This window comes from Diabrotica undecimpunctata, chromosome 5 (genome assembly GCF_040954645.1).
Source record: "Diabrotica undecimpunctata isolate CICGRU chromosome 5, icDiaUnde3, whole genome shotgun sequence".
NCBI classification, from domain to species: Eukaryota; Metazoa; Arthropoda; class Insecta; order Coleoptera; family Chrysomelidae; genus Diabrotica; species Diabrotica undecimpunctata.
The window spans coordinates 9223942-9239188 of NC_092807.1; the positions used below are offsets into that span (position 1 = coordinate 9223942).

At 32.5% G+C, this 15247-nt stretch overlaps 2 protein-coding genes across 3 annotated transcripts in view; one reads left to right on the plus strand and one right to left on the minus strand.

Moving 5' to 3' along the window:
- Positions 1–15247, minus strand: part of tnc (tenectin) — a 195224-nt gene that overhangs the window by 61101 nt on the left and 118876 nt on the right. The gene's annotated exons all lie outside the window — the stretch shown is intronic.
- On the plus strand, positions 3242–7517 carry LOC140442077 (uncharacterized). The gene is made up of 3 exons (XM_072533150.1): positions 3242–5287; positions 5579–7099; positions 7428–7517. The coding sequence occupies exons 1-3, from the start codon at positions 3242–3244 to the stop codon at positions 7515–7517; spliced, it is 3657 nt and encodes a 1218-aa protein (XP_072389251.1).

Below are 15247 nucleotides of genomic sequence, written 5' to 3' on the forward strand. Positions count from 1 at the left end.
CAAAATTAATATGTATTTGTCAGCATCGTGCTTTGTTTTAGTCATTACTACCCAAAAAATAGCTAAAAAGTTTAGTTCTTTTAATTTTTCTCGGAGAATGTTAGATTATTAATAATTTTAGATTACATTCAACAGACAGATAACTCTATAGTACTTGTAATTGTTTCCGAATATATGTTTTGTTTTACTTTTTAATTTTTTTTTAATTTCGTTTAAGATAACATACTTCTTTTATTGTCATTCATAATATAATAACCTTATTACTGTAGGTATCGGACAAAAACGCCACAAGGAAAAATAGTGTGAGATCAATATTGTTCTTTTCATCATCTTCTCGTTATATTTACCCATCTACAAAACGAGGTTGCCCATCTCTTTTGACCGACAGAAGCGCTGAATATAATTCTTCAGATTACTGTTAGGCCCATTTACGTCGGCACAACAGTGTCGGATGGCAAGTTGTTTGAAAAAAATCGAAAGTCGGCAAAGTAATGTTATCTTAACCTGTTCGTTATTATTTAATAGGCTTTTAAAAGGTGCTACTTTGAATATTTTAAGCTTAGTAGGACGGATTAGTTGATCTAGAACAGAATAGAATAGAAAAATTATTGAAAAAAGAAGAAGTTTGCGCAAAATTGTAATGGCAAATTTGACTTAAAGAGTTGAAATTAATCAGTGTTATATAAGTACAAGTCATACTATCATAGAATATTACTAGAGCTAATAATATAATAATCAAAAATTAAAGAATCATACGGATTGATTCAATCTGAAGAAAACGAAATGATTAGAAGCAAGAAGACTTTGGCCTCTATCATAACAACCAACGCAATATAAGACACATACTTAAATGTAATAAACACATTATTAGAACTGAGAGCAGGATGATAAAGTAAGGTTTTTATGCAAACTGGCAAATGATCAAGAAGAAAAAATAACTGGATAAAATATCCAATGTTGTGATTTTTCATATACAACTACAAATCTTTTTCATGGTTTTTATAAACAATAAACCAATAACGAAATGAAAAGGAATTATCCTATACAACGAAGTCTCGAAGTACCATACAAAATTCTTGAATACTTTTTCTAAAAGAACAAGAAAAGGCATAAGAATAGGAGAAGAAAATTGATTGACTCAAAATTTCGTAGACTTTGGTCAATACTCTCAAATCAAATCAATAGTATTTTTTCTGTAAGAAAAAGAAAAAGCATAATAATCTGAGAAGGCATTAATTGACTCCAAATTCAATATAGTTTTTCCTTACACCAAGAGGAACATATTATGCAGCCAGTTTCAAGCCTTTGGAACTTTTATTAATGAAAAATAAAAGGCATAAGAATACAAGTATGGGTTGAAAATCTACTTACACCTTTTTCACTTCTTCTCTTGACAAAATTTGCTAATCCTAGACAAATCTGCTACTAGAGTCTCTTTGGGAGTTCAGGTTTCACTACCGTAACAACTGGATGAATAATTGATAAGTACAGTGTTACTTTAGATTGTGTTTTTAAAAGCGTAGATCTCAATAATGTTGAAAAAGAGAAAAAAGGGGTAATGCTCCATTCCCAGCAGTTATTCTTGTTGAGATCTATTTTTATACTTGGTTGTCATCCGTGACAAAGTTTTCTTTCTTTTTCCTTTCACCTAGTAGAATTTATGTACCAAGTCTTAAGATTCTATGACCTTTCATCGAGGAAAAAGAAAACGCTTAATAATATTAACGAGAAGAAAAAGAAGACCAATTAACTCCAAATTTAACAGAGTTCTTCCTTACACCAGAAGGAATCTATGTACAAAATTCCCAATATCCTTGAACTTTTCTTTTAAGACTTATTTTGAGGGAAACATTTTATAGACTTGTAAAGTTCTAATCTACATCAATTGATTACCAATCCAACTCGTTTCAGAATAAACAATTTGCCATCTATATATATATATATATATATATATATATATATATATATATATATATATATATATATATATATATATATATATATATATATATATATATATATATATATATATATATATATATATATGAGATAATAATAAATATAAAAGAAATTAGCATAATAATATTATGATTTTTAATTAATAAACTTTATAAGTTATATACTAGAGAATATTATAAAAATTATTTATATGAGGGTATTCTTAAGAAATTAGCATATAATAAGTGTAAAAAGTTTTTTTTTTAATAATTATGATATATTTAAGTGAGCCATGTGCATAGGCAACCAAATATACTCTGAATAAGTGACAGTTAAATAATAATTACGAATGTAAAATAGGGTTGTTTATTGGTTTGGGATGTTTAGTTTACATACGGATTTGAAATAGTGTGATTTATTAATTTGGGGTGTTTAATTTACATATAAGTTTATATTCTGATCTGAAAAGCCTAAATGTCAATAAAATTCTCGATAGAAAAGTAAAGAATTCTCTAGAACACGGAAGTTAACCCTGTTTGCGAGGTAGACTATTCGAGAAGATTCATATATTTAGGAAATAGAACAATTCGAATATGATTTCTTTCCAGATGATTCGGGAACATTGAAAAGATATAAATACTCGGTGATTTGGAAAAAAAACGATAGACACAGTTAGTATGAAGTCAGTATAAAGTCAGTCGGTCATAATTTCAATATAGGGAAGTCAGTTGTTCAGTAATTTTGAGATAGTAAGGACAGAAAGTCAGTCAGTTAGTCAGATTTTCAAGATAGTCAGTCAGAAGGTCCAGATGTTCAATATAGTAAGTGTTCAGCAGTCAACAGTGCAAGAGCCGTCCCTGCACGGACCACAGGGCGCATGGATCGAACACTAGCGACAACGACGGCGCGTAGCTGTCAAGGAGAAATAAGACATTCTTTTTTGGGTTTTGTTAATTTTAAGTTCTTATAAAATTATTATAATAAAGGTGTTAAAGTCAGAATAAATATTTTTTATACAAGGAATACAGTCCACAATAATTCTGAAGGCTCAGAAATATAAACATTATACATGGTCATTCGAACGGATTTTATCAACAAGCAACAAGTTAGTGTATTTTTTATCGGCAAGTGAAAAAGTTTATATGGCATGGTATGTGGTGAGTACACATTTTTCATTCCTATAATACCTATCCTGGAATAAGAGAGATATTAATTTGTGTCACAAGGTTATTATAATTTCGGTTTGTTAGGATTTATTAATAGCAAGCTTTAAACTTTATTAATATTATACATAGTCGATGCAATGGATCAGTTAACAGTTTTAAAAAGAAAGCGTGGTATCTTTAAGGCACAAATTACAAAATTTGATTCATTTATAAGCAGTTTTACTCACGATAAAATAGTAGAATTACAAGTTAGGGTTGACAAATGCAAAGAATGGTGGAATGATTTTGATCAAATACAAAGTGAAATTGACTTATTAGACACATCAGAGGAACAATTACAAGAAAGGTTAGATTTTCAGGATGCATATTTTAAACTAATAGCCTCTGCAGAAATTATATTAAAGAATGAAGTTAATTTAAACGCTACTATAGCAAACTCAGGTCACAATACTAGTTTAGATCGAAATAGCTTAAAAAATGTACGGTTACCACCACTGGAGGTTCCAACTTTTAATGGTTGTTATCAACATTGGTTAGAATTTAGAGATAGTTTTACTAGTATGGTCATAGAAAATTCTGATTTAAATGATGTTGACAAGCTTCACTATTTAAAAAGGGCTTTAATAGGGGATGCCCAGGATGAACTGGAGCAGCTAAAAACTACTAGCAAAAATTTTACTATTGCATGGCAACTTTTATCTGAAACATATGAAAAGAAAAAACTTATTGCACGTGGTCATATTGAAGCTATATATGAATATCCAAAAATAACTCAGGTAAATAGTTTAGAATTAAAGAAATTGTCAGGTTGTATAAAAAGAAATTTAAAGTCACTAGGTATGTTAGGTTATCCAGTTGAACATTGGGATGTTCTTTTACTTTGTACCATAGAGAAAAAGCTTGATTATTACACAAATAAGGAATGGCAAGAAAAGGGTCCAGTTAATGAATTTTCTACGATACAGGAATTCTTAGCATTTATAGATCATAAAGTACAACACTTACAAAATTCAGAAAGGGATAAACAAGATATAGAGCAAATATCAAAGGAAACAAAAAAAAGGGTGCAAAAAATGACATTATCAAAGTCATTCATTGCAACGTCCAAACAATGTGCACTTTGTAATTTACCGCACTATTTTTATTCATGTAAAAAATTTCATAATTTATCAGTGTCAGCTAGAAGACAAGAGGTAACAAAATCAAAAGCATGTTGGAACTGTCTAAAGGATGGACACTTAGTACAACATTGTACATGGGGAGGTTGTAAACTTTGTGGAAAACGACACAATACTCTTTTACATATGGATGGTAAATTTATAAACAATTCTCATTTACAAACAAATGCAACTCAACTCAACGGATCAAAGGTTGAATCACAAATTTGTGGTATATCTACCCAGAAAGAAACACACACACAGGGAAATGGCATATCTAATCAGGGAAAGGAAGTACATATTCAGGGACAAGGTGCATTCCATAATAATTCAATGGAAGGTACATCTCAATTAAACTTTTTGGGTCAGACAGGTTTTTTGGAATCACATTCGGGTGATATAGGTCAGACATGTTTTTTAGAATCACATTCGGGTGATATAGGTCAGGATTCAATTAATTTTTTAAATCATTCTAAGCAAGGTATATCATACAGATTAAAAACTGATATTTTACTTTCAACGGCCTTAGTATATATGCAAGACAAATATGGAATTTTGCATGAATGTAGAGTTTTATTGGACTCAGGTTCACAGTCAAATTTTATATCACGTTCATTTTTTGAAAAATTACAATTACGGGCAGATAAGGTACACATTCCGGTTAAAGGTTTAGGTCAAGGTATAACAAACATTTCTCAGGCATTAAATGGGACACTTTTATCAAAGTTTAGCAATTATCAAACAAATGCATTTTTATTGGTAATTGATAAAATTTCTGACAATTTACCAACTTCGGATTTAAACTTGGATTTTATAAATATTCCTAAAAACATTGTACTTGCAGATGAAACATTTGGGGTTTCAAAACAAATTGATGTATTACTGGGAGCATCAGTTTTTTGGCAATTATTATGTGTGGGTCAGATAAAACTTGGCAAAGATCAACCAATTCTCCAAAAAACTAAGTTGGGATGGGTTATTTCAGGGCCAGTTAGTCAATCAATTAAGGTTAGCAACAATTCAGTGGTATGTAATTTTTCGTCTAATGTTTTGGAAAACCAAATTGAAAAATTTTGGTTAATAGAAGAATTTGGTGCAAAAAAGGTTATGTCCAAGGAGGACATTTATTGTCAAGAGTTGTTTGAAGCTAGCACGATTAAAAATGAAAACGGTCATTTTGTTGTTAAATTACCAACAAGGTCAAACATTTCTGACTTAGGAGATTCTTATAGTAATGCACTAAAAAGATTTGAATTATTGGAAAATAAATTAAATAAAAATTTGGAAATGAAAATTAAATACCATGAGTTTATGCAGGAATATATCCAGTTGGGTCACATGTCAAAGGTTGAAGATAAAACTGACTTCAATTCAGAAACACCCAACTACTATCTTCCACATCATGGAGTTTTAAAAGAAACGTCTTTAACTACAAAATTAAGGGTAGTGTTTGATGGGTCAGCTAGAACTGACAGTGGTTTGTCATTAAATGATGTTCTAATGGTCGGACCAAAATTACAAGATGATTTAATGTGCATTCTTCTTCGTTTTCGAAAACATAATGTAGTTATAGCTTCAGACATCGAAAAGATGTATCGACAGGTTTTTGTTTGCAAAACTCAGCAAAAACTACAACAAATATTATGGAGGTTTTCGGATGAGCAACCAATTGAGACATACAAGCTGAAAACGCTAACATATGGGACCGCTCCAGCAGCATTTTTGGCTATAAGAAGCTTACAACAATTAGCTCATGAGAATCAATTGAACCTGCCTCTAGCTTCCCAGGTGATTTTAAAGGATTTTTATGTTGATGATTTGCTTACAGGAGGGAGTTCAATTGAAGAAGTAAAATCATTAAAGGATGAATTAAATAATATTTTGTGCACAGCAGGATTTTCACTTAGAAAATGGGTATCAAACAAACCTGAAATTTTTGATGAGGATATTCAAATAAAGGGAGACATTGAACATTATCTTGCAGATGATGTTACAACAAAAACATTAGGGCTTTATTGGAACTCAAAGATAGATTCGCTTCAATATAAAATCAATTTTTCTAATTACACAAAGGTTAGCAAAAGAACAGTTCTGTCTTTAGTTTCACAGATATTTGATCCTCTTGGACTAGTAGGGCCAGTTATAATTAAAGCTAAATTAATAATGCAATCACTATGGCAATTAAAATTAAATTGGGATGAGTCTTTACCTTTAGATTTACACACAGCTTGGAACCAGTTTAGGGAATCAATTGCAGATTTGGAGAAAACTCACATTAGCAGGCAAGTTTTGTGTTCTAATCCAATTAATAGACAATTACATTGTTTCAGTGACGCTTCAGAGTCTGCTTATGGAGCAGCACTCTACATTCGGTCACTGGATCAAGGTGGTTCTTGCTTAGTTCATTTATTATGTGCGAAATCAAGGGTAGCACCCTTAAAAACAATATCTTTGCCTAGATTGGAATTGTGTGGTGCCTTATTGGCTGCCAAATTGGCATCGGCGGTTATCGCAACAATAGGTGTTAGCTTTGATGAGGTACATTTTTGGTCTGATTCAATGATAATTCTTCATTGGATTTTGGGTGAACCGTCACAATGGAAAACCTTCGTTGGAAATAGGGTGTCGGAAATACAAAGGCTTTCTAATGGATATAGCTGGCATCATGTTGACTCGCATGATAACCCAGCCGACATAATTACGCGCGGATATGAACCAAAGTTATTAAACACTTCAAAATTGTGGTGGAATGGGCCACCATGGTTAGCTTCTCATAAATTGTCTTGGCCTACTAAGGCTTTGTCAAATTCACACATTTCTATCATACCTGACCAGAAGGTAATTCAAACATTTATATCAACTGTCCAATTTGCTGAAATTTGGAACCGTTTTTCCAGCTTAGCTAAATTGCAGCGTGTTTTTGCATATATACTTCGGTTTGTCACCAATTGTAAATCATCTAATAATAAGACAACGGGTCCTTTTACTGTAGATGAAAAAGAAAGAAGTTTTTTCTGTTTGGTATATATGGCACAAAATGAAGTATTTCATCAGGAAATACAATCAATAAAAAAATCAAAACCAATACATAAATCGAGTAAAATCTTATTACCAATACATAAATCGAGTAAAATCTTATCATTAAATCCTTTTCTTGATGATACAGGACTATTACGAGTTGGTGGACGTCTTCAAAAGTCAGAATTGTCTTTTGACCAGAAGCATCCAATCATACTCCCGAACGGTCATGTATTAACTAAACTTATAGTGATATCGTATCATCATAAATACTTGCATGCAGGTCCACAAGCATTGCTATCAATAATTCGTTTAAAATTTTGGTTATTATCTGGACGTAGCACGGTTAGGCACATTCTGCATAAATGTGTTACTTGCTTTCGTGTCAAACCTACATTGCTTGTACCTCTTATGGGAGATTTACCTAAATCTAGACTTCTGCCTACAAGGCCATTTTATAATTGTGGTGTAGATTATGGGGGTCCCTTTGAATTGAAAACAAGCTATTTACGGAATTGTAAAGTAGTTAAATGCTATATATGTATTTTTACATGTTTTACAACAAGGGCGACACATATTGAACTTGTATATGATTTAAGTACTAATTCATTCTTAAATTCATTTAAACGTTTCATTGCTAGAAGAGGTCTATGTAAAAATATGTATTCTGATAATGGAACTAACTTCGTTGGGGCAAATAATCATTTGCAGGAGTTATATTCATTTATGAATGATGCAACGGTAAAATCAAATTTTTTAGATTATTTTTCGGAACATAAGATTCATTGGCATTTTATTCCAGCTCACTCACCACATTTTGGTGGCATCTGGGAATCAACTGTAAAATCGGTAAAGTTTCATATACGAAGGGTAATGTGTAATAATAAATTTACATATGACGAAATGTATACTTTGTTGACGCAAATTGAGTCTCTCCTAAATTCCCGTCCTTTATTACCTCTGTCGGAAAGTCCAGAAGACCTTGGTGTACTCACCCCTGGACATTTTCTAATTGGAGCACCACTTGTAGCACTGCCACAAGAAGAGCTAACTGAAATAAATCCGAATAAGTTGAAACGGTATCATCACCTGACTCAGATAATTCAGAGTTTTTGGGTACGCTGGTCACGTGAGTACCTCTCTTCACTTCAGCAGCGAACCAAATGGAGAACAGCAGCTGACAACGTGAAAATTGGATCATTGGTTATTATTCAAGAGGATGGTCTTCCTCCTACTAAATGGGAATTGGGTAGAATATTGCAACTACATGCTGGGACAGATAATGTTGTGCGGGTTGTGACTGTGCGTACTTCTAAAGGTGAATTCAAAAGGCCTTGTGTAAAGTTAGCCGTCCTGCCAATGGATGAACAATAATGGTTATGGTTTACAAGAAGCGTTGTTTGAAAGGCATCACTTAAGCCTTTCAAGGGGGGCGGCATGTTCAGCAGTCAACAGTGCAAGAGCCGTCCCTGCACGGACCACAGGGCGCATGGATCGAACACTAGCGACAACGACGGCGCGTAGCTGTCAAGGAGAAATAAGACATTCTTTTTTGGGTTTTGTTAATTTTAAGTTCTTATAAAATTATTATAATAAAGGTGTTAAAGTCAGAATAAATATTTTTTATACAAGGAATACAGTCCACAATAATTCTGAAGGCTCAGAAATATAAACATTATTCAGTAAGTTCAATGAAGATTAAGAAACAGAACAAAGAGAATATTATTGAAGATTAAAAATTATGTTATGTATAATTATTGTGATTGGAGATATATTTATTGGAGTTAATGTATGTTGGATTGGAGTTAATATTTGGTGATTGAAAAAAATAAGATTATTAGAAAGAAGAATAAATAGAAAAGAGGAAAGAACAATATTTTACTGATTTATAAATACTATTAAGAAGAAAAATATTCTAAAATGGTGGAAGCTGATAATTAAAACATTGTGGAGTATTTGGCAAGGCAAGTTTACAAAAGAAAGATAACCGAGGCTGAGAACGAAGACATTGAGTGGTGATTAAAACGTTTATTTTGGAGAACAGTTTCATTTAGGCATTCAGTGACAGCAAGGTACAAAATTTTGTTAATATAATTTAATTAGTGTCATAAGAATTTCAATTTTAAAGATAGTTTGTTTAAAATTTACATTGTCTATATAATTTATTTAGTTTCATAAGAATTTCAATTTAAAGATACTTTGCTTTAAATTTACATTGGCTATGTTAGATATATATGTGTGTTTCATAATAGATATATTAAAGATAATTTCAAAATGTGCTTACAAACTAATTCTTTGAGAACAGCGATAAAAACCCTATATACCTATATATATATATATATATATATATATATATATATATATATATATATATATATATATATATATATCTGAAATTATAAAAAAACTGTACAAAATTAAATTACCTCTTATTAGAATAAGAGTTTCTAATTACAATTTTCTTTTAAAACACTCCAATGACCAACGGCACTTAGTTGCTTCGACATTTTTAATTAAATCTAAAGAACCATCACTTTTTTCCAGCACTTTTTTCTTTCCTATTTACACAAGATTTTAAAATTTTTACTTTACTTGAGTGATCTCGAGGTATGTCACTTACCTTGCCAGCGCCGCATCCTTTCTTTTAAACTAAATGACTTGCTATTTGTCTAGTCGAAAAAAATTCCGAACTAACGGCGAATTGTTTGTCTTATTACCGAAATTGCTCGAAAAAATCTTAACTGTACTACTACCAAAAACGTCGAATCGCACGCTCTGGTAGCTGCCGAGCTCTTTCGTCCCGCGTGTAAACATATGAATCTTCTGCAAACAATACAAACAAATGACAGCTGTGATGGATGTTTTCATACATATATTCGGAATATTAGCGTTACTCTTAAGTAGTAGGTTGTTAAATATGCGTAATTCTTTTCGGTTTTTTTCTGCTTCCTTTTTTTCACCGTTACAGTGATTATACTGTTTTAAATACTAATTGCGAGTTCAAAGAACGGTTGGAGCGATACAAAAGTATTGTTTTGTTCAAAGTTCAAGAATTTAATTCATTATTACTGCTGCAATACATTATAAGTAGTTTTAAACAAAAGTGTGAGATTCTGAAACTGTCTTTTTGTGGCATAGCTGAGTACAATTGATTGTAATGAAAATTACATTTTTAACTAACTAATGTTTTACGTTTTTAAAAAGATTATTCAAGAATTTTGTGAAAACAGTTTGACCGTCAATGTTACTGAAGGGATTATGTCTTTTCAAAATTGACGGTTGGCTTACTTGGGCACGGTCCTGTAGGCAACACCCATGCTTTTAGCTGAAAAAAATTGTGAACTTAGAATATAAAATTCGGATTATTGTGTGTTTCTGCGTTATTTGAATGCGCATTATGTAGGTATGTCCGTATATTATATTTGTGTAATGTGTGTTGCATATCCGCTACGGTTGGTATATTCTTGGAGTCCTCTTCTTTTAGTATTGGACTTGCTACCAAAATGTGCTACATTCTGCTGAAGGGTTTCTTTTTAAACTTAAAAAGGGCTTCTTTGATTTTTCTCTTACTCATGTCAGTTTCTTTAATGATTATTGATGCATCTTTTCATGTACTCTGTGCTCATTGTCCCATGTTTGCATATCTGTGATTTGTCGAAGTCACTGTTTTTGATGTATGCTTTACGCTTATTTATCCTGGTCTTGCTGTTTCGCCCACATAAAAATTGTTTTATTCACAGGATATTTTATAGATGCAGTTCTTGTCTAAAGTCATTTACCAATAATTAATAGGGTGAACTTTTAAAAACAAGGTAAAATCTTTAAAAAAATGTGCTTTTAACGTACTTTCCATTGTTTTCGACGAAGCACAAACTGCTTATAAATGCTGGTAGTGACCTAATAAATTTTTCACGAGATAAGGAATGGAAGTCTTGATCAGTAGCAAAATGCCACATTAACGATTTTAACACTAACAAAAGTTTGTGGACAATTCTCTCCCTTCACACCCTCCAGGGGGTCAAGCCTGAAGACTTTTTCTCACCAACCCTATTTCTTAGATATTATAAATACTGTACTTGATAAAACTACATTCAAGATACCTAGTATTTGTCTCTTTGATACCGTACAATTTTTAATTGGGGTGTAGAGCTAGTTCGCGTCCGTAGTAGCATACTACACGTGCACCCTGGGTAACGCTAAATGAACTAGCAAATACTGGCGGTCAGACAATCTTAGTATCTCCTGACCATGACAGAAGTATGACTCAAAACTTCGGGCCTTCAGTTCGAATTTGTCACATTAATATAGAAAACATAAGCTACGCCAAAAGACAGTATCTATCAGGGATACTAAAACATAACGATATCTACATATGTGCCATACAGGAAACCCACAGAACATGATCTCCGAAAAAGGGGAAAAATACCAGGCTACGAACTGCTGGGTGCTACCTATCATCAAACATACGGCACAGCCACATACATAAAAAACCAATATAGAAAACGCATCCCTTGTTACCTCCTCCTCTAAGGACAACATACAAACCGCTGTTACAAAAGTCGGCAGCATCACCATCACCAACGTCTATAAACCTCCAGACAGCAATGGCCAACGCACGTTCTAGAAACTTATCCCCATCCAGCGATGTATGTAGGAGATTTCAATAGTCATTACGAGCAGTGGAAATACAGGAAGAATACCATAAATGTAGCAGACTGGGGAAAGTTCGCTTCTGACCTTGTTAAGTGCCTGGGCTGGATACCTCCTATCAGTAAGAGCTATGGTCGTTTGGCGGAAGAGTCCATTTGTGTATCTAACGAAGGGGTAACCGTTAGTCAAACCTGACTATAATTTGATTTTTGAAATGTTTCATAATTTTTTGTATAGGAGACGTAAAAACGATCTTACTAACGAATGCGATAAAGTATTTAATAAGTTTAAAAAAGATACACTAACAAAAACTGCTGCTGAATGGAAATTTGATTGAAAATATTATAAAATTGTAAAGAGAATAGTAAAAGCATCAATTTTGTTGATTAATATAATTTTTTTAATCCTGTCTTGCTTTAGTTTGATAACGCATCCAATCCCAATTCTTCATCTATTATAATAATTGCAAATTCTCTCAGTATTTATTATTTTAATTGTTTGACATCTTTTACGAACTTCCTCTTCTATAAGCATTGCAATTGTTATAATATTACAGCATTCTAAGCACTGATTTTAAGTTCAAGGATTGCCTGACCTTGTATTGTTGAAACCACTAATGAGAGGTACTTTGTATTGAGTTCACAACTTTTGTTTTTGTTACTGTAATATAGAAAAATTACGAGTTTTATTATGCATTATACTTGTGGGAAACAGCTAATAAATACGTCTGCCTCATAGGAAAATTCAAGTACAAGGATTTAGAGATTGATTGCAAGGAAAATAGCAGGTAGATACTAAATGTTTCTGTTTTATAAATAAAAATTAGTATAAATCATTTCAATGTAAGTATTTTGCGATGTACACATTTATTGAATAAAAGATGTTTTGTTCGTAGCAATACTAGCGAAGTAAATATTTCAAGATTTATGACACTAATGTAAATAACTGTGCATTGCATTTTTTACACAAGATATTTAGCATCCATGTGGATTTTTGTGAAAAACTTCTTTTAGTTACTATTTATTTAATGCCAATAGTAATTAAATATTAGAACTGATGAAATGAAGGTACTATGTTGGTATCTATGATGCTATTACAATTTGGAGGAAGATGGCCAGTATCAGTAGATATAATGCTATTAAAATACTTGGAAAGACGTCAGGAAACAAAAGTTTGAGATTAAAGAGACCTAGTGGAAGTCACGCAAGGTTCAAGAAAAATAAATGGATGGAGATGCATGCAGCAGAATTAGAGTTCGATGGATGAAGTGGAAGCGAGTGATGTGTTGTGTGACAGAAAAATTCCAATAAAGCTGAAGGGAAAATTCTATAAAACAGCCATAAGACTTAGCTATGATGTACGGAACTGAGTGTTAAGCAGTTCAAAAGAAAAAGGAACAACAAATAAATGTGGCGAAAATGAGAATGCTTAGATGGATGAGTGGAGTAACAAAAAATGATAAAATTAAAAATGAGTATATTAGGGAGTCTAGAGCTGGCACCAATTAATCACACAATACGAAGAATTGCCGATCTACGGCTTCCTGGAGGGAGTAGGATAGGAATAGCAAATAAGACCTGGGGGAGACATTTAGGCAGAATAAGTCGATAAAAGAGATTGATATTAGTATGACCCAAGGTAGAAACTTATGGAGAAATGTTGTTACGGAAACCGACCCCGTATAGGAATATAGACGAAGAAATTGATGCTTATCATCAGCTTACCTTATCAACAGTATTAGAGTATGTCATAACTGCATATCGGCTTATGAATTTATTTATATATGGACCAGCTGCTATGAGTGAAAAATTTCGACTTAGGCTGAAGTCATTTGGTCTTAAAGTTAACTTTTTTTTCTTTCTTTTTTCTTCTTCGCAAATTTTTCCATTCCAATTTTGAGTGATCATTTAAACATAATTTATACTGATTGCTACTCTTATTGGCGAAGTCAATATAAATGCATTTTGTAACTTTTGTATTGATTTTACATAAATACAAACATTATGACAATTATAACATTATCAAATTTTTTGTCTCAGAATCATAAACTTTGCGTTGTCTAAGGACTTTTTAATAGGTGGGACACGATTTCCCCATATAGATATACATAAGGGAACTTGGAAATCTCCTGATAATGAAACGATTAACCAAATAGATCATATAATCTTCTTCTTCTTCCTACTTTATAAATAGGCAAAATGCCTGTTTTACTTCGGTTTTTAGCCTCAATTGACGTTGTCTGACCATCTTTTCCTCGGTCGTCCCAATGATCTTCTTCCATTTGGCGATTTGTCTCCTGCTATTCGTACTATTCTATTTTCCGTCATTCTTTCGATGTGTTGATTCCATTCCATTTTTCTTCTTTTGGTCCACGCGTTTATTTCCTCTATAGCACATCTCGCTCGTATTTCCTCACTTCTTACTCTGTCTCTTAGAGTTTGGTTTGCTATTTTTCGTAAGACTTTCATTTCTGTTGTTTCCAGTAGTCTTTGAGTGTTATTCGCCTGCATTGCCCACTCGGTGGATCGAGTAGCTTGGTGGGTGATGTTGCCGATCCCAAGCCCGGATAAAGGAGGAGGGTTGTAGGGTTAGGTTAGCAGCCTGCCATATATAAAAATAAAAAAAGCTCAAAGAACCGGTGACGAGATCATATAATCATTGATTATTATTAGATGTTAGGTCTTTTAGAGGAGCAAACGTAGATAGTGACCACTATTTAGTTAAAGCACGATTTAAAGAGAAAATATCCAATTTAAAAAAGGAGATCGGGAAAAGGAGAGAAAAAATCGACATTAATAAACTAATAGATTACGACATTGTAAATGTATACAGACAGCAAATAGAAGATCAAATAAGGACAGAAAACTTAGAAGAAGAAGAAGACATTCTCCAACTATGGGCAAATATACAGACACTAACGGTGAAGTTCTACATAATAAAAACTAAGTCCTTAACAGATTGGCACAACACTTTAGCGAACATCTAAATATAAACGATATTGGAGGAGGTTACAACATAGACAATCAACAAAATCTACAACGTCAACTACAAAGTGAAGAGCCAACAAGAAAAGAAGTGTCAAATGCAATCCTAAGACACAAGACAATAAAACCCCGAGAATCGATGAAGTCTGTTCGGAAATATATAAAAAAGGTGGTGATCAACTTTTTGCAGCAAACCATAAACTAAAAGACTTATATGGCAGAATATTGGTATCAGAGGTGTGGCTAAAGGGAATAATATGTCCGTTGCATAAAAAGGATGATCAACTGGAGTGTAAGAACTATAGAGGCATTACTCTGTTAGCATCTGCGTTAA

What these genes read in the sequence shown, in the direction of transcription:
- LOC140442077 (XM_072533150.1), top strand. Translation starts at nt 3,242, where the DNA reads ATGGATCAGTTAACAGTTTTAAAAAGAAAGCGTGGTATCTTTAAGGCA. An exon ending in AGGTTAGCAACAATTCAGTG is followed by an intron (nt 5,288 to 5,578) that starts GTATGTAATTTT and finishes GAGTTTATGCAG; the next exon opens with GAATATATCCAGTTGGGTCA. An exon ending in CTATCATACCTGACCAGAAG is followed by an intron (nt 7,100 to 7,427) that starts GTAATTCAAACA and finishes TTGATGATACAG; the next exon opens with GACTATTACGAGTTGGTGGA.